Here is a 23,925-nt window from a genome sequence, read left to right on the forward strand (position 1 = left end):
GAGATGAAGTGAGGAAAATGCCCTTTTTTTCTTTCCTTTCTCATGTCTATGTTTGGTAAATACAGAATTGCAGTAGATATTTTGAGCACCAATCCACGATTCTGTCTGCTTTACTTAATAATTTTGCGAGCATTTTTCAGTCAACAAACAGTTGCGTTTCAGTGATAATGTAATTGAGCTTTGCTTCATCTGCTTTTATTATTCACGCTTATTGTTTACACAGCCTAATGGACGGTCTTTCCTTGATGTGTCTGAGGATGAAGTAATACAAACTGTCCGTAAAGAAAATGTAAAGCAGCCTGTGGACACCGAAAAGAAGAATGAAAAGGTTAGTTACGGATATGAAATTACAACGTCAAAGTTTAGCGCACGTTATTTCAATATCTAATAAATATTTGTGATTTGAAATCCTGTTACCTAAATGAGTAAAGAGGCATATTTCTTACTATGAAGAGTACTGATCTAATTTGGTGTTGGAAAGAGATAAAGTAGTATTTTCTTCTGAGATCATGTCTTATCGTGGAATGTTTGCATCAAGCAAACCCTCTTCCTTGCCACCCCTGCTAAACACTGATATCTCAGTTCACCATGTGAAAATGTTAAGCCTACAGAAATTAAGTTTGTGTTTCATCTTTGCTGGCTTCTATGGAGATGCAACGTAATGATAATATTGTTAAGTGGCTTGTAAATGGTCTAACAACTGGGGGACCACTATTCAAAGGATTAAGACCATGTGCCTGCTTATTTCTGTTGTCAGATGTATCCATTAGTGATTAGAGTTCTTAATTTCTGGTGACAAATATGGGCTTTGAAGTCTGGTGTGAGGTGTTTGTTATGCAAAATGAACAGCTACATTAAAGATGTCTTTTAAAGCTTGGTTTATAGCTTTATCTAAAAGGTAACCATCCTACTGGCAATATTACTTTTTGCACTGTGAGGACTAATATCTTCTAGCCTTATCATAAATGCTATCATTTGTAGGCAACATGGGTATATTTATGATAATATTTTAAAAATATTATTGACAATATTTTTGGCTTGGTTGTTTTGCGAACATTGTGCATTAAATTTTCCTGCTATCATGGATTTGCTGATTTATTTTCTTCAACAGAACTCATTTGTTCTAACTATCCTGAGGAGTATTGGAAAAATAAAGATTATACATAGTCAGAAACCAGTAGTTGATTATTATAATTTATTTAGCTCATTCAAGCTTTAATTAACTTACTTGACTATCCTAGAACTTCTTTCGCAGTTAGTATGTTGGCTAAAAGATTGTATCCTGTTAGTTGGCTACGGGGCTCTAAACATTTTTAGCGTTGGCAAACAGTAAGACTTTTCTGTGAAATGGGTTTGCCTTAAAGTTTTATGCTGCGCACTTCTTTCTCGTCTCCATGTGTTGCATATCAGATCGGCTGTGGGGTTTTTTCCAAGATTATAATAAAATTTGATCCTGAAGGAATAACTATATTTTTCTTGTCAACTTTCACTTTATCTCAAGCAGATTTCCAAGTAGGTAAGGTGTTTAAATGCTAAACTCAAGCTTTACCTTAAAATTGCAAACATAGTGATCTGAATTTTAAAATGCTAAGTTGAAGCTGCAGCTCCAGGAAATCAGTACCACTATATGGATATAGACACTTATTCAACTGACTATGTTTTCGTGTCATTTTGGGGAACCCTGAGCAAAGCATGTTTGCCTCAGGAGTTGATTCAATTAAAAACATATCCAAGAACTTTCTTGAAACTACAGGTAACTGTACAGGCATCTAATTATTTGATTAAGCCTCTCGGGGCATCTCTTACATTTGTAACATTATAAACCTGCTAAGGAGATTGCAAGGAGTCCTGTGTATATGTCTCTGTATAGCTTGGGATGGGTGGTATAAGTCAATGGGTGCGATTTAAGTACTGTGTGTATGTGTGTAGATATATGAATGTGTATAATCTATGGTATGAAGGGTATGGTTTTGGGGGTTTTTTTTGGTGCTTGAAGATAGGCTTTCACTGAAAATCACACTCCTTTTGTGTTTCTATATTTCTTAGCTGCTTCAGGGCTGTGAATTTCATGCCTGTTTTTTCAAGATAGTAATTTAAGTTCTATCTTCTTGTTCTGCTTTGGGGGAGGGGAAGCTTTGGGTAATGTATGGATTGTGGCTGTTCATAGCTTTTCTGATTCTCTTGACACTTTGAATAGTTTCTTCCCCTTTTTCCATTTTAGCAACTTGTACAGTATGGGAATTTTTAAATTTTTTTTTTAAGTTTTTGTGTAAGGGATTGTATCCAAGAAGTGACTCTGTGGATGAGATTGCTGGATGTTGAAGTTTCATCAGCCATTCTGTTTGCAAACAAGACTGCCTCGTCTTGAATACTAGAAATAAACAGACCATTAGGGATGAGGAAAAAAAGTTTATTTTTCTGTTTTTGCGTGGAGGACAGTGCATCTTAAAGACTTAACAAAATTTTGGCAGGCCTGCCGAGTTCCTCATGTGCTCTTTGGTTGGTGGCAGAGCCAACACTGGCAGCTTTCTGTGTTGCAGAAGGTGACACTTTGAATAGGCTTCTGCAAAATAATCAGCTAGCTTGCTCAGTAACCTTTAACATCTCTCGCTGTTTCAGTCAGTTTGTTACCGACATAGCGACTGCTAGAGCACTGCTTGGCAAGTGATGAGTAAATTGGATAACTAATTAAAGTTTTGGTTTCTCAGATTAGCTTCTAGTAACTCAGGTTAGGAAAGTAAATATATTTTCAAGATTTGAATTCTTGGTCTTTTTAAAAAACGGTGTTTGTTAGTAACAAACTTAATTTTAAAACTGTTAAACTTTGATGTTTTCACAAGAAATGTAAAATTTCATGTTGATGCCTCTGTACGAGCTAGTTATTTAAGAAACTGGAGCTATGAATTGGAGAGCAGTCATGTTATGCTGCTGTCTGGGATGATTCTGGAGTCATCTCAAGTGTTCTCTTAGTGCCACAGGACAGTTGGGTAGTCACAGCTTTGTGGGTGGGAGATGCTAAGACCTCAACTTCCATTCTTAATATAGCTGAAAATGGGAGATGTAGGTACAAACATACTCCTCTGCTTGAGCTCCAAGAAGCAATTCATAACTGTTTTTCATGCTATCCACTTTCCTGTTTAATTTTTTCCTTAGAAGTTGCTCTGGCAAATAATTTGGCTTGATCATATTCTTAGAACCATTTCTTCTTGGGTTGCTTTTGAAACCAGCCCTTCTCTTTTGGAGCCTTTTCAGAATGTAGTTAGCTGGTATGTGGGTAAAGGTAATCTACTGAGCAAACACAAGATAGTTCAGTTGGGGTGCATCCCTATTGTAGGTCCCCTAGTGCAGTAAACCATGAGCTGACTGCTCAAGTCAGCCCCCTGAGTGCTATAGGTGTGTTGACACAGCGCTGCATGTAAGCAGTGAAATGTTCATTGTCTCTGGTGCTGCACTAACAAGCTATACTGCTTTCAGTACCTATATGGAAGGTACGTGGTACTTCTGGGGCATGCTAACTCAAAGGCATGTGAACTGCATGCCAGTGTGGGCACATAGGATATCTGCTGTAGCTGTTCTGATAATTTAGCTGTTATCAATTCAGAATTCTAGAGAGATTGTTAAACTCTTCTTGGACATCTGAGACTAGAAAATCATATCATTTGAACTCGGGTATAAAGCTGGCAATTATTAATTTTGCTTTGGCAGAAGTATGTATTCCAGAAAGACATCTAGCATTCTTAGAATATCGTTATTCAAATATACTAGAGACAGTGAATCTGTGAGTAGTTCCCCTTACAACATTTCAGTGGATAACTATTTTTCTTTAAAAAGTCTGTTTTTTTTCATTCGGGCTTATCTGGTAATTCTTATATCTTTCTTCACTAGATTGAAAAGCTTTTCAGTACTGTATTTTCTTTCTAAGAAGATAGTCAAGTCTATTTGCTATCACTTTAGCTTATCAAAAGATTAAACTCCAAGACTTTCTGCAATATACTCTCTCCCAATATCTTGGGTAATTTTAAATCTTTTTTCTCCGTATTCTCTTTTTAAAACTTTATATTGCTACCTGTTGCACCAAAACTGCTTGCAGAAGTAGTCATCTCTGTTCCTCTTCATTTATGTCTGCTTGTATAGCCAAGAAGCCATAACTGGTGAAACCTTGGATAAAAAACCTGGATCTATTGTATGGACTATAATCACAGTTCCTGTTTTGAAGTAATTTTCCAAGCTAGAATTCTCTTACCCATTTCTTTAAAAGGAGTCACTGGCATTCTTTATTTCTCTGTGTATAACTTTATACTTGCTTCTGCACAAAACAGATTTTTCCAGAGTGGGACCTGCCTGCCAAACAGTTAATACTCGTGTGTGACTGTGAAACCATCAGCATAGCTTCTTCCACCAGGCTTTGTGCTCTGTAGCATGAGTAATTGTTCTCATCGCCTGCCATTTGTGTGCTGCATAAGTCTTACTTGTTACTTCAATAGTCTTAACTTATGTTTAGGAATTAGTGTTGTTTAGTGCTCCTTTCAAGGGACTGTCCATACGGAGGGTTGTTCAGGAAAATCTGTTTTAGCCTTAATACTGTATTTCAGTGGGGGCAGAATTCTAAGTCACTGTGACAAGTGATCACTAAGTAATTATTAAGAGAATGTTTTATTTTTATTCTAGTCAAAGAAAAAAAAGAAATCAAAGGGAGATGCTAAAACGATTCAGGACACATCACGTCTAGATGGAAAAGAAGTTGATGAAGGTACTGAACACAAACACAAAAAATGCAATTAGACATATTTTGGCTTAAATGCTGTTTAAGATTTACTTGTTTGTGCTTCAGAAGGTACCACAAGAAGCTAATTTTGTTATAAAATTACAGTCGCGTATTATATCTGGAAATCTGATCTTTGAAACAACAGTATTTAATAACATCAACTGATTTTTTTGAAGTTAAACTTGTAAAAACTGAGAAAAGTTGTTAATAGTAGGGCCCTCATGTTCATGTTTTGTTCTGTGAAGCAAAGTATTGTCACACTGCATCTAGAAAAACTTAACCTTTGGCCAGTCATGTTTTCAAACTGCTGTTGAAGTTGACTGCTATGTCTGTGACTTCTAAGCTGAACCTGTATTCAGACTTCAGCTTTATATTTAGCAAGCTGAAACTCTTTCCTTTTTGCTCTCTAACTTATTTAATGATGTTTTCATTTGGGGGATGTTTTAGGAGCCTGGGAAACGAAAATCAGTAACAGGGAGAAGCGACAGCAGCGTAAGCGAGACAAGGTGCTGACTGACGGTGGCTCAGGAGAATCAAATCTCCAGGGTGTGGAAAATGCAGTTACTGTATCCATTGAACAACTGATGCCTACACTGTCGCTTCCAGTTGGTCTCAGAAAAAATAAAGGTATGATGGTCAGTATGTCTAGAATATGAATACATTCTAGAAAGACAACTTTACTTGAATGCTTAAATAGTGACTCTCTTTTGGATGTATGGTAAGTATATTTTGAGGTGTAACTCTTGAGGAAATTATTTCAAGCCATATAAAGGTACTTTTCATTGTGCAAAACTCCCCCTTTTTTTGAGACATGCTTTCAAGGGAGTTCAGGAGAGAACGTTTTGGCGCAAGTGGCTGAGAGACAGGCCTCCACACCAGTGCTCTGTCAGTAGCTGCACAGCTGCGTAGGCATATGTCCCCATTCCTTCACTTGTGCTCTGCTGACTTTGCCCTTTATGTTTCTGGAAACTTCAAAGGCACCCTCAGTACTGCTGCAGGCAGCACCAACTCCTTAACTTTTTGAACACTTCCTTGTGGGAAGGTTATGCCCATGAGTTCTCTTTACAAATCATACACTGCTTAATATGTAGACAGTTTTTCCAACGTTGATGCAGTAGTACCTGTGCTAAAGCTGTTCATAACAGTGGGCACATCTGGCTGAGAATTAGTAATCAATTATTATAGGTAAGGATTCAGTAAGGAAATGTAGGCTTTAGTTTCTACGGCTGCTGCTGTTTAAGAAAAAAGTTGCATGGGTTGGTTCAAAATGTGTGTAGGCACAGGAATTTGTATTTGACTGTGACTGAGAAATGGTTTAAGAGGCTAAAAGAATCTGAAGACACAAACAGTTTAGGTTTCTGACATGGTTTTAACCTATTAATACACTTGGTGCTTTAATTAGATGAAACTTGATGTTCTAGCAAAGTGGCAAAAAATCCGAGCGTAGCAACTGTCTGGTCCTGTGTAACAATTTATGGAAATTCCCATGCCTCACCTGATGTTTTTATTGATGCTTGTTTGCATCATGACTGAGTGCATGCTTCTTGTCCTTCAGGACTAGATCAATTGATTCCTGTTTCTTTTTTTTTTTTTCTATCCATTTACACACAAACAGCTTCAAGAAATGGTAATTCCAACTGTCTTGTCTGCACACTGTGGCTGGCCATAAGTACGGTAATCTCTCTAGCCAGAGTCCTTTTGTGCATCATATGTTCTTAGGTATCACGTTATACCAGACTAAACTGGAAAGAATTGAGCTGTATCTAGTGCTTTCATGCTAAGATAGAAGTTAGAAATAGCTGTATATTTCTGAAACACTTAAAGCTGCCCTTTGCTTGAAAATGGCAGCCTCTGTTTTAGATTTCTGCTTGCCATTCTTGAAGAAACCAGCTAGAGTTCTTTGAAATCTGTAGTTACTTGTTTTATAGGCCCTAAATCGATTTGGAGTTCATTCTGTCTGCAAAATAAACACAAATAATAACAAAAAGAGCATTTTAATTTTATCCTTAAGTTTTCTGAAAATGTCTTAATTTACTTTGAAGTATTGATTTTTTTCTTTTTTTTTTTTTAAGTTTCAGTGATGGATACTCTTTTAGAAGATTTTTACAGATGTTGCTGTTTGGGGAAAAAAAAAAAACTTACTCTAGCTCTGTTTCCTCTTACTTCTTAATCAGGTGATGCGCTTCTGAATGCACAAGTCAGCAGCTCTAAGCCTTCAAAGGGGGAGTCATCAATTCCACAAGGTAAAAGGCTTTCATTATTAGGCTTTCTAATTAACTAGAAAAGTGTTTTACAGAAGTGAAAACACAAATTGTTGGTGCGGGATTTTGTGCAGTTGCTGATCTGGAACTCTGTTATACAGCTGTGAGTTCATTTGAGGAATTAAATATTTGATCTGTAGTGGGTTTTTTGGCATAGGAGATTGACTTACTTGTGCACCAAGTTTGGCTGACTAAGTGTTATGCTTGCAATATGCAGGTATTTCTTAATCATTTGTGAGAAGGTTTTCTGTTGCTGAGAGAGAGAGGATTTGATATAGAGAGCCCTTTGAGAAAGATTTGTAATATATAGGAGGTCAGGCTGGATGCACCAGGTGACCATTAGCCTTTATGTTTTATAGGGACATAAATAAAGAATAATTTTTAAAAAGTGTTATAATGATCTTTATATCTCAATGTACTACTGACTCCTCTCAAAGTAAAATTAAACTTGCTATAATTAGTAATTCCTCAGCAGGGTAGACTGTTGCAGATAGACTTGCGGGCTTTTACCTTGATGTAACAAAATATATTGCTTATGAATTACATTGAGAGTGTTACTATGTTTTTTTTCCTCTAACTTTGGACTCAATATGATAGATGTGCTCTTTTCAAATTCTGTGTAGTGTTTGGGAAGCCTTTTCTAATCCTTGTTAATTTCTTCTACTTCCTGCCTAGACAACTGCTCTATGCAGTTATGAAACAAAAATTATTCTCCATTTAGTGCATTGGGCTTCCCACAAATCATCACCATACTGTGTAAGAGAAATGACCTGGCAGTGTTGGAAGCATCCCTATCGGTTTTTTGGTTTTCTAATCTAGAGGCACTGGTTTACCAAGATACCAGCCCTGTAAAGAAGGGGATGGAGGTAGGAGAGTGCAGTTTGGTGCTGATTTTTCCTCGCTTTTCAAGTTGGTAGACAGATGGTGCATATCATCTGAACTGGAAAATCAGCTGAGACAGAGCAACAGCTCTTCTGTATCACACTGGTGTAACAAAGTTGCTGTTCATTTGTACTTTTTTTTTAATTGTTAAGTATTATTTTAATTCTTCATCTAGTTCTTATTTTGTATAATGATTTCATTATGCTTGTATTTAAGTTTCTCCAGGATTGAGTGAAAGCCATACAGTAAATGGAGGAAGCTGGAATGAGAAGTCTGTAAAAATCTCCTCACAGATCGGTGTAGGGGAGGAGAAGTGGACGTCTGTTCCCTCAGCTGCAGCTGGGAAGAGGAAGACTGAGACATCAGCTTGGGGCCAGGATACTGGAGATGCTAATGGAAATGGAAAGGACTGGGGCGTAACCCTGGTGGGCAGGCCCTGGAAAGAGCGTTCTTTGTTCACTCCTATTGGTAAGCTATTCCGAAGAAAACTTGCTTCACTTAAGCATTTTTTACATAAGTATATTTTTTTTAATAGTGAATCTCTTAAATAGCTTTATGTTTAGATATTAAAACAAGTCTTTGAATGATCTAGTGAAATGTGAACTAAGCAGGTTTTTTTACTCTTAAGTTCTGATGGTGTAACATCTGAGTCTCTGTTTACAGTTCAGCTAGAGTTTTGGAGCATATCTGAAATAATTTTATTTCTGTGAAAATAATCAATTTTTTTATATTTTTTTCCTAAATTATATTTCTTAATTATAGTTCCTAAAATTCTGAAAGTGATTACGAAGTAATTTGGAAGTGTAACTTTTTTAATGAATGTCTTAAACCCAGGTCATAAGTCTATTCTTTTGATCCAACACCATCAAACCAACTGTGTGTGTTTTTGCTGATGTTTGTTTAGGCTCCAGGCATGAAGATTGTTCAGCTCTCCTGCCATTTAGTGTTACGCTGTTTTTTCTTATTAGAAATTGTTTTTAGTCTTCTCTGGTACAATTTTTTTGCCTTTATCACTTGTACTGTCCATAATAATAATGGAGAAGAGAATTCTTCGTTTCTCTTTGGGAAACAATCTTCAACTTACTAGTAGATGCTGTAATATGGCCCTTCCCATTGTTCAGTCTAAGTGATCCTAGTCTCTTCAGGAAAGCAGTGTTCCTTTGTAGTCAGCAACGTTGCTTTAGTCTCCACCTCTTTTATTTGTCTCTCTTATCTTGAAATATGGTGCCTGAGGCTGGACCTGCTGTACCATTGGAAGCTTTATTATTGCCAAGTAGAGGCAAAGGGCTTTTTTCACATTCCTGTTATCTGTATTCTGCTTTATATTCTAATAAGGTAGTTCTTAGTGATTGTGACCAGCTGCTTGTTTTTGTTACTGAGAGTACATGATGCCTGCAGGCTGATTTGCTTCTAGTAAAATGACTAGTTTTGTGGGTGAGGGGAGAGCAGTGAACATCTTTTTATGATTACTTTAGTAATGCTTTCAACACTATCTCTAATCTTATTGTATCCATTAGGATGGTTGAAAAACTGGTCAGGCTCAGAAGTAGTGGTTAGTGAGTCATATGCTACCTGGGGGGCTGCTAGCAAGGGGGATATCACAGGGCTCTGTACTTAGAGCTGTCCTGTTTATCATCATTGTAAATGACCTGGAGGAGGCAACAGTGAGTCATTCACATCAGACTCACATATTACACAAAACTTGAGGGGAGAACCGGTTGTACAGTCCAGATCAGGGGTGCCATCCAGAGGGACCTAAACCAGCTGGAGAAATGGGCCAACAGGAACCTGAGGAAGTTCAACAAATGTGAAGTGCTGTGCTTGGTTAGGAAGCACCCCTAGTTGGGGACTGACTATCTGGAGAGCAGTTCTGTGGATAAAGGGTCCTGGTGCACACCAGCCTGGACGTGAGCACCAGCAACGGAGGACACCAACAGTGTTCTGGGCTGTATTAACAGGAGTCAGTAAATAAAAATTACTATAACTCCTAGTAGTTCTTATTTAGATCACATTCTAACCAGCTGTTTCTTTTGACACATTAGTGCCACTGATGATTTCTGCTTATTTTCTATCTTAAATTTAACAGAGTCGAGTATATCTTAATTTTTAATCGGTATCTCCTATTTGTCAAACATTGTTCTGAACTCAGTTCTATTCCTTAACATATATGCAATTTGTTCAAGCTACGTTTCACCTACAGAATTAATAAATATGCTTTTCAATAATTTAGATTATTGCAGTAATAGGAATAACAATAATATGTGGCTCAAAACACAATTTACTCTTCCTTTGTGAGAAGTTTATATATAGAAAAGGCTGTGAAGGGAACATCTTAGCTTGAAAATTGTTTCAAGCTGAATGTTCATACAGTCACATTTCTATCAGCACTAATTGTCTCGTGTAATAAGCAAAATAATGCCCTCAGTTTTGTGAAATGTTAACATGGCTGGAACTTCCACTGTTTTTCTGACCCTGTTCATAATTAAATAGCTAACATTGCTATTTAATTGCCAGCAGTGTGAAGTTCTTTTTTTCTTTTTTTCCCCCTTCTCCCACAGCTGCTTGGAATGTGGATGCAAGGATTAATACCTCTGAACAGAATTCTACTTCTTTCTCTTCATTTGGATTAACTCCTGGGGTTTCTGGTATGTATAGCCCTTCTGAAGATTTTTTTTTTTTTCCCCACTCTCTTCTACCCCACCATGTGGAAATAGAATTTGCCAAATGTTACTAATATCTTTCTTACTGTTCTTTGAAAATAGTACTGGTGCCTGTAAATAAATGGAAGGTATGTTTTATGAAAGCCTAGAAAGCTTTTTTGTTACACTCGAATTATGTGATAAAGTAACTCTTAAATTTCTAATAAAAAACTAGATCCATAAGAAGGTGATATTTCTTAACTTGGCCTTCCTGTATGTGTGTTGAGCCTAAATAGTGGGCATAAGAGATTGCTCAGTATCGATGTCTCAAGATGAAGATCTGAAGATTGCTTTCTAAGAAAGTTTGGTTTTGCTGATCTGGGAGGTTTGTTGTTTGGCAGTTGGGTTTTTTCTCTTCGAGGAACTGAAACACTGCTTTCAAAATACATTCCATAAGCAGCATTTGAAGTCTTGAGTCTTTTCTCTCTATGACAGATGGGAAAACTGAGTTCTGGGGTTTTCTTGTTTTGAAGGGTGAAATTGCTATAGAGTGCAAGCCTGACTTCATAACAAATCTTCTGTGTTAAGCTATTGACATAAGTGCTACAGTGATTTATTATACAATAAGGGGATCATATGTCAGATTTTCTGCTCTTTCTTGCTTACTCTCATTATCTAATGAGCTTGGCATGGCTACTTCCTTTTAAGAAGTAGCTTGCTGAGTACTTGTGCACTTAGGCTGTGTTTACTTGCATTGCAGTTTGCAGTCTTTTAACTGTGGAACTTGAGCTCCGTGTCCTACAGGCCACGAGTGCTTCATTCTCTGTACACATCTGAGCCAGGATAACAAACAGGTTATAAATTCCAAGGTCTAACAGGTCTCATTTATCAGACTTTCCAAAGAACAGTTCACTTAATGAAAACTTAAGAAACTTTGTCTTAAAGAAAAAGAAGAAACAAAGTCTTAATTGTACAGAGAGAATAAAATAATATTTCCCAAGGGAGCCACTTGAATTCAAGTTCAATCTCTAGGCTGAAACTTGATGAAGTTTAGTTAATAAAGTGGGATGACAGACTGAGCTGAGATTCATCTTCAATACCACTATTCCAGTTTTAATTGAGAGAAGGTTGAGGACAATGAAGTATACGCATCATCTTTGGTGCACCCTAACCAACAATGTTGTAATGCAAAGTCACTACATGAGTAAACATTTACTTCTTACTTGTGACTGGCTAGCATAAAATGGAAATATGTCAAGGTTCCTGTCTTCTGAGGTATCTTTTGCAGAGATGTTTATAAAATAAAGAGACCTGGGTAACTATGGTCCTATTTAAACTTCATTTGAAAAGTAAGTCTCATAAAAAAGTAATAGATCCATTTCTCTCAGTCTTACTGTTAAGGTTTTTTGGTTTTATTTTTTTTCCTAAAATGTTTTCCGTTTGCTGGTGCCTTATTTTTCTTAAAATAAAGATGTTAGATGTCCAACACTTTCTGTTATCATGACTGGTATTGGCCTTACTGTTGTTTGTCATGCTCCTTTTATGTTCCTGAAACCTTTTACTTGAAATGAGAATTAGATTCTTAGTAACGAATAATTTAATTGCTATACCTGCAATGTAATTGATGAGGTTTTTTTCCTAGTGCTCTTTTCTTTTAAGCTTTTCCCTGTAATAGTTCTTGCTGATAGAGGGTAATAATTTTACTACCCATAAAATTTCCTTGTATTTTTCACTTTGAGGAGACTGCTGTAAGCCTTACAGACTGCTGTTACTCACCCTTCTTACCTCTTTTTTTCTGTATTCTTCTCCTGACTTAATTTTGTCTTCCTTCTTCAGTTCCCTTACTTTCTAAATATATCTCATTTTCCAGAGCCTTGTGGTTTTCCTGTCCTGTGCAGTCCTTAGACTTTTTTCTTTGATTCTTCTGTCTTTCTTTCCTGCTTTGATTGGAATTTCTTTAACCAGGAAAACTCAGGAAGCTTGTTAACTTACAAATACAATTTTATTTATTCCCTTTCAGGATCCAACAATGAGTCAGTTTCTCAGGCTGGTACTTCTGATTTTCAGTGGGATTTAAGTCATGCTCAGCCTCCTGTTGATGATGAATGGTCTGGGTTAAGTATGTTCATCTAAAATGTTCATTAGCAAAATTTTGTTAATTACTGTTACTTTAAAGTGTAGTTATTTACATTAGTTACTTCTATTAGACACTTGTGAGCATCTGAAGAAAAAGCTGGAATGTTTCACTTCTGTAAAGCTAATTAACAGTTTGAAGAAAGCAAAGTATTTTGACAGATTATAATAAAAAATGGTTCATTTAAAATACATGAGCTCTCTTTAACTTCTGAGTTTCAATATCCAAGTATTTTTCTCCAAAAATGGGGAAAAGACTTGGGAGTCTTGGGAAAGAATAACATTATTTAAAAATGTCAGTGTGACAAGATTACTTTTGGCTCAGTAAGTTTTACACTTTCAGATATATCATTTGTAAAGGATTCTTACTAAAGTAAAATTGATCAGTGTTACTATTCATCTTAATTTTTGCACAGACTAGGAAGAAGATTTAACTTTGTCCCTCTTCACATAGTCTAGAACAGTATCTCAAAGCAATTCCATCTACCTAGCTGCTGCTGTGACCAGTTTGTAAGCCAATTGCTCTGTAAAATAACCAAATCTTATCCGTTACTTACAAGCCTCCCCCCATCATTAAAATATTTAAATTTTTCAGAAATGTGGGAAATTTATATTCATACCTTGATATCAAGAAGTGTTTTTATGCATATGGTTGTGGGTTTTGGGGTGGGGGTTTTTTTGGTTGGTTGGTTTGGGGTTTGTTGGGGTTTTTTTTCCATTTTTAAACGGTCAAAGAGCACCTGTAAAGTAAGGAGGCATCCCTGAAAATCTTCTTAATCTTTCTAGATGGACTTTCTTCAGCAGATCCCAGCTCTGATTGGAATGCACCCGCAGAAGAGTGGGGAAACTGGGTAGATGAAGAAAAAGTTGCTTCTGTTCCTCAGCCTGAAGAGATATCTGATGTTCCGAAGGTAAAAGGTGATATTTTCTCCTTAGCTCCAAGACTTTGCCCTTACCACTGCTGTTTCTTAAAGTAACTTAAGGGTGATGATAAAGGTAATCTCTCATCTCTTTGACACTGATAAGAGTAGCACAATTGTGTTTAATGTGTACACAGAGTAGGAGAATGCTGAATGTTGTTACTGAGAAAATAGAAGCCACTTATCTCCATGTCAAATCTTACTGTCTCACCACAACATAAGGATTACCTTATCATTGTAGATTAAGAGAGGATTTAGATCTGTTTTCATAAATACTTCTTAACAATATTTAATTCTCTGTGGCATTTCCATGCCACCAGTGCATGGTGTGCTCTTTCCCAAATCCTGTACCTGTATTACTAGATAAAGAATGTGGTCTTCCTAAAATTAACTGAACAGATGAGATTGTGTTCATTTAGACTTTTGTATGCAATTAAATTCCTTATAGCTATTGTGTTTCATCTATACAAGGCATGTTTCAATGTAATTTTAAATGCTAAATACCTTACATTCCTGTATGAAGGCTTCAGATAATGAAAAAGAAAAAGCAGAACCAATTCTTCAGAGTTCTACAAGTGGCAAATCCAAGAAAAAGAAGAAGAAAAAGAAGAAGCAGGGTGAAGAAGCTAACTCTCCTGCACAGGTAAATGGAACAAAATCTGGATAGTCTGAAAGGCAGTTTGTGAGAAATTCACAAAATCACCTTATTTTTGTATATTTGTGTTTTAAACAAAAATTATCTTAGGGAAATTAATTCCTTTAAGGTACTGCATTGTCTACTATTGTTTCTCAAGAGTTAAAGCAATCCTTCTAGTGCTAGTATTTAATTTGAATGGTTCCATGTTTGACTTGTAAATACAAGGTAGTTTGCTGGATTTATGGAGAGCATGAAATATGTGGAAGGTATTTATCCTGAATTACCAATTTACTGTCAAATCAGGATTCTGTACTATAGGGATACTTCTGGGAGGAATTTTCCTCTGCATGGGAAGCCTTCTCCTCCTGTCATTTGAAAGATGGCTGCCTTGGTGTACATAACTAGCTAGGAGAACGAGAAAAACTTCAGTTTTCTCATAGGCTATCTTAAAGTACAATTCTATGAGAATATGGTGGTTTTCTGAAGTACTGTCGTAGTTTGATTTATGTGAAATGGTAAGTATCAGTGCCTCTAACTCAGTAGGTGGAGCTACTGTGTGAGTCAGATTTGAATGAGATAGTATTTGCAAACTGAGGATGATTGGAGTTTTCTGTGTTACTTAAATAGCTTTTGAAGAATTACATTGAAACAGATTTGTTGTAAAAATAGCAGACGCAGATTGCACTCGGCTTGGCAATTGAATCATGCTTGAATAAATGAAGACAAGTACTTTCCTAATAGGAAAAAGCTTTTAGTAGTTTGTGCTCAGAATACATCCTGCTTCTGCTTGTAGTGACAGCCATTCATAATTTGCATTCTTTACAAAATGCTAAATGCTCAGCTGAATCCGAATTGGAGACAGGGGGAAAGCATTACTTCAGTCATTCTTGCTTTGGATTTGCTTTTTATGATTAGTCTGAGATTTTATTAAAACCATTTTAAAATAATAAATCCCTGTTATATAGAATTCTTTTAAAGTTGTCTGTGTGGAGATAGACACAAGCAACTATTTGCAGTGTCTCTTTTGAGGCAAATTCAAACTGAGGGTACTAGGACTGCAGGTTTTTTGTAATTGAAAACTGTGATGTTCTGGTACCTGCAATGATTCTTAAATGTAAGTCAAGATTAATAGGTTATGGTTAGCAGGTGATTGTGAATATCTTGCATGAATCTTAAGGCCAGCGAGTGCATTCTGAATTTTTTTTTCCCCTATTGCCTGTGAGCTGCATTTTAAGTAGTATATGTCAAGTGGAATCCTCCTGTCTATATTAACATAATCAGATTAATTTCTTCTACCCATTGGTCTCCAACCATTCTGATTTTGTTACTTTTTCTTTCAATCCATCAGTCTGAGATCATCAGTTTAAAGATTAGATTTTCTCTGGATTAAATTTTTATGGAAAATTGGGGGATGTTGCTTGATAGGAGCAGGCAGAATTGCTAGTATATCAGATAAGTTATCCTCTTATAGCAGTTTAGTAATTTAACTTGACAGTCCTACTTCAGACTCACTTAAAATTTGTATATTTATCCTCTGAAAATTGAACATGTTCACGTAAACAGCATCAGCTTTCTCATTGATGATACCTAAGTATATGCACTCAGATTTGTTGTTTTCAGTGTTTGGCAAGGCAGTGGAAGCTGCCTGTAGAGCTAGATGTAAGGCAGTATATATTCTTTCTTGTCAAGAATCAACATGTGGACTGTCACTGCGTTTCTACAAGGTTGCAGGGAGAATAAGTGAAGGAACAGTGTTTCAAGAAGGTACTTCCAGCTTAAAACCAGAGACCTGTGTTCTTTTCACTGTTCACCAGCACAGGACTTTTCTGGTGCTATAAACAAATGTCACTAGTCTGATTCCTCGTATAAAATAAAAACTTTCCACCATTAGAGTGTTTACTTAGAAGTAAAGGTTGAGACTCTTGGATGCTTTGGATAGATTTTCAGTTTCTGTATGGAGAGGCTGGGTTTACAGGCAGCATGACAGACTAAGTTGGGTTGCAAAAATATTACTAAAGTGTAATATGTGATAGAAAACTGTACAGGTTAATATGCAGAGCTTGCATTTTAAAAACATTTTACTTGTAACAAAACACAGATTTGAGAGCAATCAGTGATACTCATTGTGATACTTCTGCAAAGTTTTTAGAGTAACTTCAGTTTAATTTCACATCCTTGTAATTTCATAGGAGTGTGACGTGCAGTTCATGCAGAGATTGGGATTTCTGTTAGTAAATTGCATGAAGCGTACTGTTCTCTGGGCTTTATTGGGTTCTATGGGTATTTTTGTATTATGTTCTGTAAATTTTGAGTGTTGGCATAGTCTAGTATTAGCCCACTACTTCAATTTTTTTAATATAGATTTTCTTAGTTATAGAAGCTGATTATGGCAACAAAACTGATGTGCAGGGAAGAGTCAAAACTTTATTTCAAACACAGTCTCTTTCCCCCCCACCCTCCCTTTTGTAGGACACTGAAGAACTGGATAGAGAAGCTGGAGAGGAATTTCAGGAGGATACCTCAAAAGTTCAACCACAGCAGGAAATAGCTTTTTCTCTGAAGACCATAAGTACTAGTGAACCAGCTAAGGTAGGGATACAAAATTGAGTTTATGTTACGGTTTCTGATTTGGAAGTGCTCAAACTCCATTGAAACATTAATTTGTATAGGTAAGGTTATAGTAAGAATACTGCTTCAGGCTATATGTTTATGAATATGAAGGTGATGGGAGAGGTTGAATTTTAGATATAGATCAGTTACAAATTTTAAAAAGGAAGTTATCTTCTAAATCAGTAGTCACTTTCATGGTTGTCAAGTTATTTTCTTGTTTGAATATTCAAGCAATAGTTTAAAACTTTGAAGTCTGGAAACCTAAGAACTAACAGGTCTGAGCACAAGACTAATAGCATATTTTACTGTTTCTTTGCAACAGAATGAAGTGTTACTTAGCAGTCTAATTTTGATTTTTAATGTCTGTGCTAAGCTTAGTGTTAATGACTGAATAAGAAAAGTTTTTATTTGAACCAATTAATAAAGTTAACTGCTCCAGCTCACCGTTGAAACAAATATTCTAGAGAATTTAAGTTCTCTTTACTCTTTCTCCAACTAGCAGCTTATTTAGATACTGTTATCCTACAAGCATCACTCTGTAGGAAGAAGTAAAGTGTTCAATATTTCTTGGGTTTGTGTTCCATAAAGAGTGAACAATACCAGAGACACAGTTTGGTACCACTGAATATCTGTCAGAATATTGAGGTTTACTTTTTAATTGCTAAGCATTTGTTTTATAAAGATGACATGGTCTTAAGATTCAAATGGAAATATTAGAATGGAATCTTTTACGAGAGGCAGCAGGTCACCAAAGAAAAAGTACAAAAAGTGTTTATTGAGAACATGTGCCTTGAAAAGCACATTCAAACATACTTTTAGCTTATTGTAAATATCCTACATTGAATTAGAGCTTTTACTATTATAATTATTTAGTTTAGGTTCAGTTTATTCAAGGTTAGCAACAGCTGTCTATTCTATCTGACTAGTGCAGAGTTGTGTTTTGTGGGAATTGTTTTGAAGCTGTATCTGAAAAAAACCATCTGCCTATGTGTGCAAGTGGCTTTATTCCTGGCAGTGTGTTTTTTTAAAAACTTGGAAGCAAATATATTGTTCTGTGTTGAAGGCCATAGTTGAAAAAGTGTATACAGAAAACTTGTACTTGGATTGTGACATCAAGGTGGTTTTTCTGACCTCTAGTAAGAGGTCTGCTGGTGCATCCCAGATGGCTAGCTTTTGCTGTTTAGAAATCAATTTGATTTGAGAAATACTTTGCAGCTACATGTAATGATTCTTTTGATCTGCAGTTAGATATCTTACTTTTTCTCACGAGGTGTCAGCACTGCCAAAATACCAGCCCCATTTCAGCAGGCTTCGCTCTAGTGTTTAAAACCAAACCCAGCTTCCTAGGTGATTTGATGGCATTGGCTCTGATGTTGACCTACACTGTGCACTATTTTTGGGTGCCTGAGTGCTCCTGTTACTCTTCAGTCTGTTTGTATGTGTGCCTGTGTGTGGCAGTGTTAGTGGTGATTTTGTGAAACAAGACATAGTCTGTATTAAACTTGGCGTGGGGGCAAAGGACAAACAAAACGATTATTAACAACATTGCGTGGAAGTTAGTTGGACTTGATAAAGGACAACTTGTCAATTGCTGTATCTGACAATGCAGATGGTCTGTCAGTCTTTATCAAGTCTCCTTGACATCAAATTTGGCCTTACTGTAATTTCACGCATGCAGAGGTGCCTTCTGATGTTGTTTGACTTGGCTGTTCCAAAAAATTTTAGAAACAGTCTGTGACTAATGTGTTAAATGAATGACTTAAGTTTCTCAGGTAGGTAATCTAGTCTTGAACAAATGCTCCAAAACATGCAAACAAAATATGAGGAAAAATAAGCTGATATTAGAGTACAAATAAATTATTATCCAGAATCTCCTCATAAAGACTAGAAACAGCTGAATGTTGAATGTTTCTGGTTCTTGTCTGGTGATGATATTTTTCCCATATGGTGTGTTGGGCTGCATGGAAAACTTTGGCATTTTATCAGCAGGCACAGGTTTTAAATAAAATAATATCTTTGGAAATCTTTCATTTGTAACAGTTTCAAAAGTCACTACTTCATTGATAAATTGTAGAATTATGCATATAACTACTTATATTATCAAATAGGCTTTATTCATTGTTTCAGATTTCCTTTCTGAACTGATTTGTTAACACTGAAAATCCTAGCAAAGAATAGTTCCTGATTCTTAATGTTTGGTATCAGTATCTGCTTCCCCTCATCCAAAATTCAGACAGAAGTATGATATTTCGAAAAACATGCAAATAATGCTGTATGTACCTGTATAGTTACATTTGCAGTAATACTACATGCTCTAACATTCAAGCTGTAACATGTTTGTTAGTCAACCTGAGACAGCTGTATGCCATTTAAATCTTAATGGAGTTGCTTTACCTGCAGGTGGAGAGTGACTCCTAACAAAACTATATTGGCTAAGCTTGGAAATCCTGGAGGATGGGAGTTCCTTTTATCAGCATGGTTGATATTTTAAAAAAAAATTGTAGAGTGACATATTTTCAGTACAATAAGAGAAATACTGCAATTATGGTTATTAAAAAACTTGTTTCAGTTGATGCATAAGGGCACAGCAAACTCAAAGATTAGAGAATTGCTACCTTCTAAATTCATGTCTTGGTGTTTTTTAATTAAAGCTGATTAACTTCTTGCTCTATATGATATGGTTAAAAAGGAAAGTTTAAAAGTCTATCTTTCTGCTCTTTTGGATGTTTTGACTAAATTTTTGAGATGTTTATATTCCAGTGATGGAAACAGTACAAACTGGTAACTTTAATCTAGGATCTGTGTACATCCGTATCAAGGGCTGCACGTAGGCTTCGCTGTTTTGTTGTGATAGTTGCAGGTCCTGGCTGTTGTGGCCCAACTGCAGCTTCTTAATAACATCCTAAAGTTTGGGGTTTATTGCTTGACTGAGGTACTGTTTTCTAATACGCTCTTAGTTGAAGCCTTTTGTCAGTCGGTCACCTGCTGTGGGGTTGTATGGTTTTTATGTTCAGACTTTCCTATTGAAATGCCAAAATGCTTTTTACGTTTTGACTTCTGTTTTACTGTACTTTAATTCCAGCAAGTGCTACACAGTCAGCTACAGTTACATCTTGTCTCTGTAGTGGGAACCTTCAAAACAGAGCAGATAATTGGAAGATACGAGGAGTATTTCTTATTTGGCAGCTATTCCTAGAGTGGTTTCCGCTGATGTACTTTTTGACTGCTCTTGCAAACACCTCGTATTCTGACATAAGCACACAGAGCGTTTTAAGCAGTTGATAGGAATGCCTGCAAATGCTTTCTAAATACTATGAAAGTTTAATTTATTTTAAGTTGCTTGAGTTGACCTATACTTCTTGCCTGTTTGTCTTGCAGCCAAATCCATACGCATCACCATCTTGCATCTCTTTTGAATATGTATTCTAGAATCTTTTTAGGATTGTAGTGATTTTTAGGTTGTTCTCCTTTTCTTTGCATGTCGTTTTTCAAGAAGAATTTGTGTGCTTTATCTTTGCTCATATGCAACTAAAAGTTTTGGCACTAGATGGCAGTCATCGTCTTGCAGCCTTGATTTAAAACTGTAAAGGATTTTATTATTGGCTTAATTTTTCAATGCTGTCTTTCCAGCAGCTGCTAAGTATACTGCCAAAATAACACTGTATAAGAGTGTTTTACTGTTGTATGAGTTGTTAAACTTTTGGAATTTTTTTTTTTCTGTTTTTCAAATAGCCTGAGGAGGCTCCTTCGCTTGCTGTTTCTACTGAGCCATCTGTAATTGTATCAGAGAGCGATTCTAACAAGATCGCTTCCCAAGTGCCGCAGATGCTGCAAGAGACAAATGTTTCTAGTCCTAATATTAAGCAAAACAGTGTGCCTCCTCCACAGAGTAAGTATCTCTCAGTACAAATCATTCATCTGAGGTCAGGATGTACATATAGAGTATATATAGTCAGAATGCTTTGCCCTGAAGTTTGGATTTGGAGTGCCATATCAGATACTTAACATATTTCATTTATATATCATGCCATATTTTAGCTTTCATTGGAAGTACTTTGACAAATGTGCTTTCACTGTAAGGAAAAACTAGCTTTGTATGCTTGAAAATGTCTGTTGGCTTTGTCCAGTCCTTAACAGACTTTTGGACGTACTCTTCACCATCAGGACTGGAGCTCCATGCTGTGACTAAGTAGTTCTGCCAACGCTCTTTGAAAGGTCTGCTTGTGAGTCTTCAGTGGAACAGATGGGTACTAACATAGCAGTTGACAGGATCTTTAGCTACCAGGAATTTGGGGGAAAAAAAAAAAAAAAAAAAATTCAATTTTCGGCCTACGGGGTTGTTTTTTTTTTTGACTTCTCAGCTTAGCTCATTCATATCTTTTTCCATATGCTTCCATGAAATTTGCTTAGGGACTTAATGATCTTACAGGACTTTTCCAATCAAGGCAATTCCGTGAAATGTAGTAGTCATGGAGGAAACCAGTTGCTAGTATGGAAGTAGAAAGGTATTTGGTGATGCACTTATTTTTCTTGTAGCCTAACAACACATACATCAGGCTGAATTACTGCATATATACTGCTTTTTAAAAATACGCTGTGCTCAGAGGTATCAAAACGCATCTGTTGTAGTCAGCAAAAATGCTTGTACTGAAGTACTCACTTGGTAAGACAGAAAAACTAAAAGGGAAGACAGGATGTGAAAGCCATTGCTTTAAAAAAAAAAAAGTTGTTTGAATTAGACTTTTTAATGAGATTAATAAGAAGTTTCTGGCTAAGTGTTAAAGTACTAAACCAGTTTTTAATGACTGCAGAAGAAACTATATGATTTCATAGTATTAGTCTCATTCAACTGGAGTAATTGGCTTCTTCATTTTGAATAAATTAAACAACAGAATCTTTCAAGTCAGTGGGTCAGCCTACAACTTTTGTTCTAGTCCTAAAATATGAAGGCTTTCATGACTGATTCATGCCTCAGCAATTGAAAGAACGTCTCTTATGCATATAAAATATTTTACCTGATTTACCATTCTTGGCAGACTGCATGTTTTAAGGCGGTCTGTTCTAATAGAACATAACCACATCTTCACATAGTTCAATCTTCTGACATGTCACTTACACTTAATGGTTAAAAATAGTGTAATCTGATAAAAGCGAACAATGTCAGTTGTGTACATGTGCTTTATTTCCATGTAGCCAAAAAAATAATAATAATTACCTTACTGTAAACATTACATTCACAAAATGAATGACCGTCATTGCATCTTACTTTTTGTATTTGTGGTGTAAAAAAGTAGGTTGAAGTTAGCAAATCTTTTTTTAGATGCACTTCAATATAGCCTAATTGGGACAAGCAGGTAAATAGGACTCTCTCTGAAAAATCATGCTAGTTGTTTGTTCTGGATAACTTCATAAGAATATAGGATGTACTATCCAGGATTTTAAAAGTCAGTTCTGTGTAAACTTTCTCAGTCTTAACACTGTAGTTATGTTTTGTTTTTAGCAAAGTCTGAAGAAAGCTGGGAATCCCCCAAACAAGTTAAAAAGAAGAAAAAAGCAAGAAGGGAAACGTGAACTTCCTGAGATGGACATGTGTTGCTGAATACTGTCATGAAGATTATGCTGTTTATGCAATAATTTGTGAACATGTACAGAATTTTATATAAATTTCAAACAGTTTTTAAAAACAGAACTGCTGTGAACACAAACATCATTAAAAAGGAATCAAAGGAAAGAAACTTTCTGATATAGCAAACAGAACATGCTACATTTGAAAGACATTCTGAAGAGTCTGTTTTTCCAACTTTTGGAGAGAGATCTTAATAAAAAAAACTGGTTTTACAACACAGTGCCCTGTTTACAACAGATTATACTCTCATCTACAGCTGCGGATAAAAGATTAATTTCAAGGAAGGGTTTTCTGTAAAAATAATTCTCTGTACAATAGTGGGTGTTTCTTGCCTCTCTTTTGAGTGATGCATTAGAAGCACAGAATGTCAACCATTTGAATTTGTTTCATGCCTAAATCAAAGTGCTTTGATTAAATACATAATCTGCCATATCTTTACAGTAAGTTGGTTAGCGAGTCTGCTAGCTGTTACAGGAATCACAAGTGCAAATCATTAACCATTTGTACAGTCAGACCTTCATGGTTTATTATATGAAGTTAACACAATAAAACTGCTTTGGGTTAAAAGTTTGAGAATGTGATTTGAAACTTGAGTATGGTTCATGAAGTTATTTTTGATAATGTCTGTTACCTTACTTGAATTGTTGAAGATAGCAGTATATTTTTAAGAATGCAGGAATGTGCATTACATTGGTTTTCTCCTTCATTCCCTACGGTTCTTGGTTGTTTGAGACTCCCATCTAAAACTATATCTGTTCAATTTTTAAACTCATGGAATGAATTGAAATCAACCGTTCCCTTCCCTTAACACTTTTTAACTTACCGTACCCAATTCTGTTCTGCCATACCCAATTCTGTTCTGTTCTCTATTACTGAAACTCTGAAGAAAGCAAAGTGAACTTTTTTCACTCACAAATTGTTTGGAATTTCAAAGATCTGTTGGAGAACTGGAGTGGCTTCAGACAGCTTTAATTGACATTGTCAAGACCAGTTATCAGGAACACATTTTTTTACTGCCTTAACCTGTAGTTTGTAGAATGTGTCTAGACTTCTGGACAGGAGTTAGTGTTTTTATATTAAAAAAATAAAAATTCATGCAAGTATAGCAGTTGTAAAATAAAGACCATTTCCCGCTTGAAACTGTTAATTAAAATGGTGTTTAAGATGTGTTGTCATTTTCAGGCACTGTGTAATTACATGGTATCAAACTGGCAGATGTGTTTGTGTCTGTAAGGTGCACGCTCAGCCATATACACTGTAAATAGCCTTTAGAAAAATCTGTTTGATAAGGATGTTAATTAACATCACCTGGTAAATTCAGCTAAAGAAGAGTCGAGATTTTTTTTTTAAATGATTGACTTAACTGGTTTTGTGGCACAAACAGAATTGTTAACAGCTGTAACACATGGTACTGATCAACAATCTTGTACTGTCTTACTGTACTTGACTGCA

The 23,925-nt window shown here is 36.0% G+C and overlaps 1 protein-coding gene across 1 annotated transcript; it reads left to right on the plus strand.

Moving 5' to 3' along the window:
• Positions 1-223: 223 nt before the first annotated feature.
• Positions 224-23,034, plus strand: MTDH (metadherin; the record flags this gene model as incomplete). The annotated part of the gene is made up of 12 exons (XM_029084047.1): positions 224-328; positions 4,669-4,750; positions 5,213-5,392; positions 6,940-7,008; positions 8,125-8,376; positions 10,467-10,553; positions 12,568-12,666; positions 13,467-13,591; positions 14,124-14,243; positions 16,707-16,826; positions 20,580-20,736; positions 22,348-23,034. Coding segments are annotated over 12 exons (1,467 nt in total), but the record flags the coding sequence as incomplete, so codon positions are not given.
• Between the last annotated feature and the right edge of the window lie 891 nt (positions 23,035-23,925).

This window comes from Antrostomus carolinensis, unplaced genomic scaffold (assembly GCF_000700745.2).
Source record: "Antrostomus carolinensis isolate BGI_N321 unplaced genomic scaffold, ASM70074v2 scaffold20183, whole genome shotgun sequence".
Taxonomy (NCBI): Eukaryota; Metazoa; Chordata; class Aves; order Caprimulgiformes; family Caprimulgidae; genus Antrostomus; species Antrostomus carolinensis.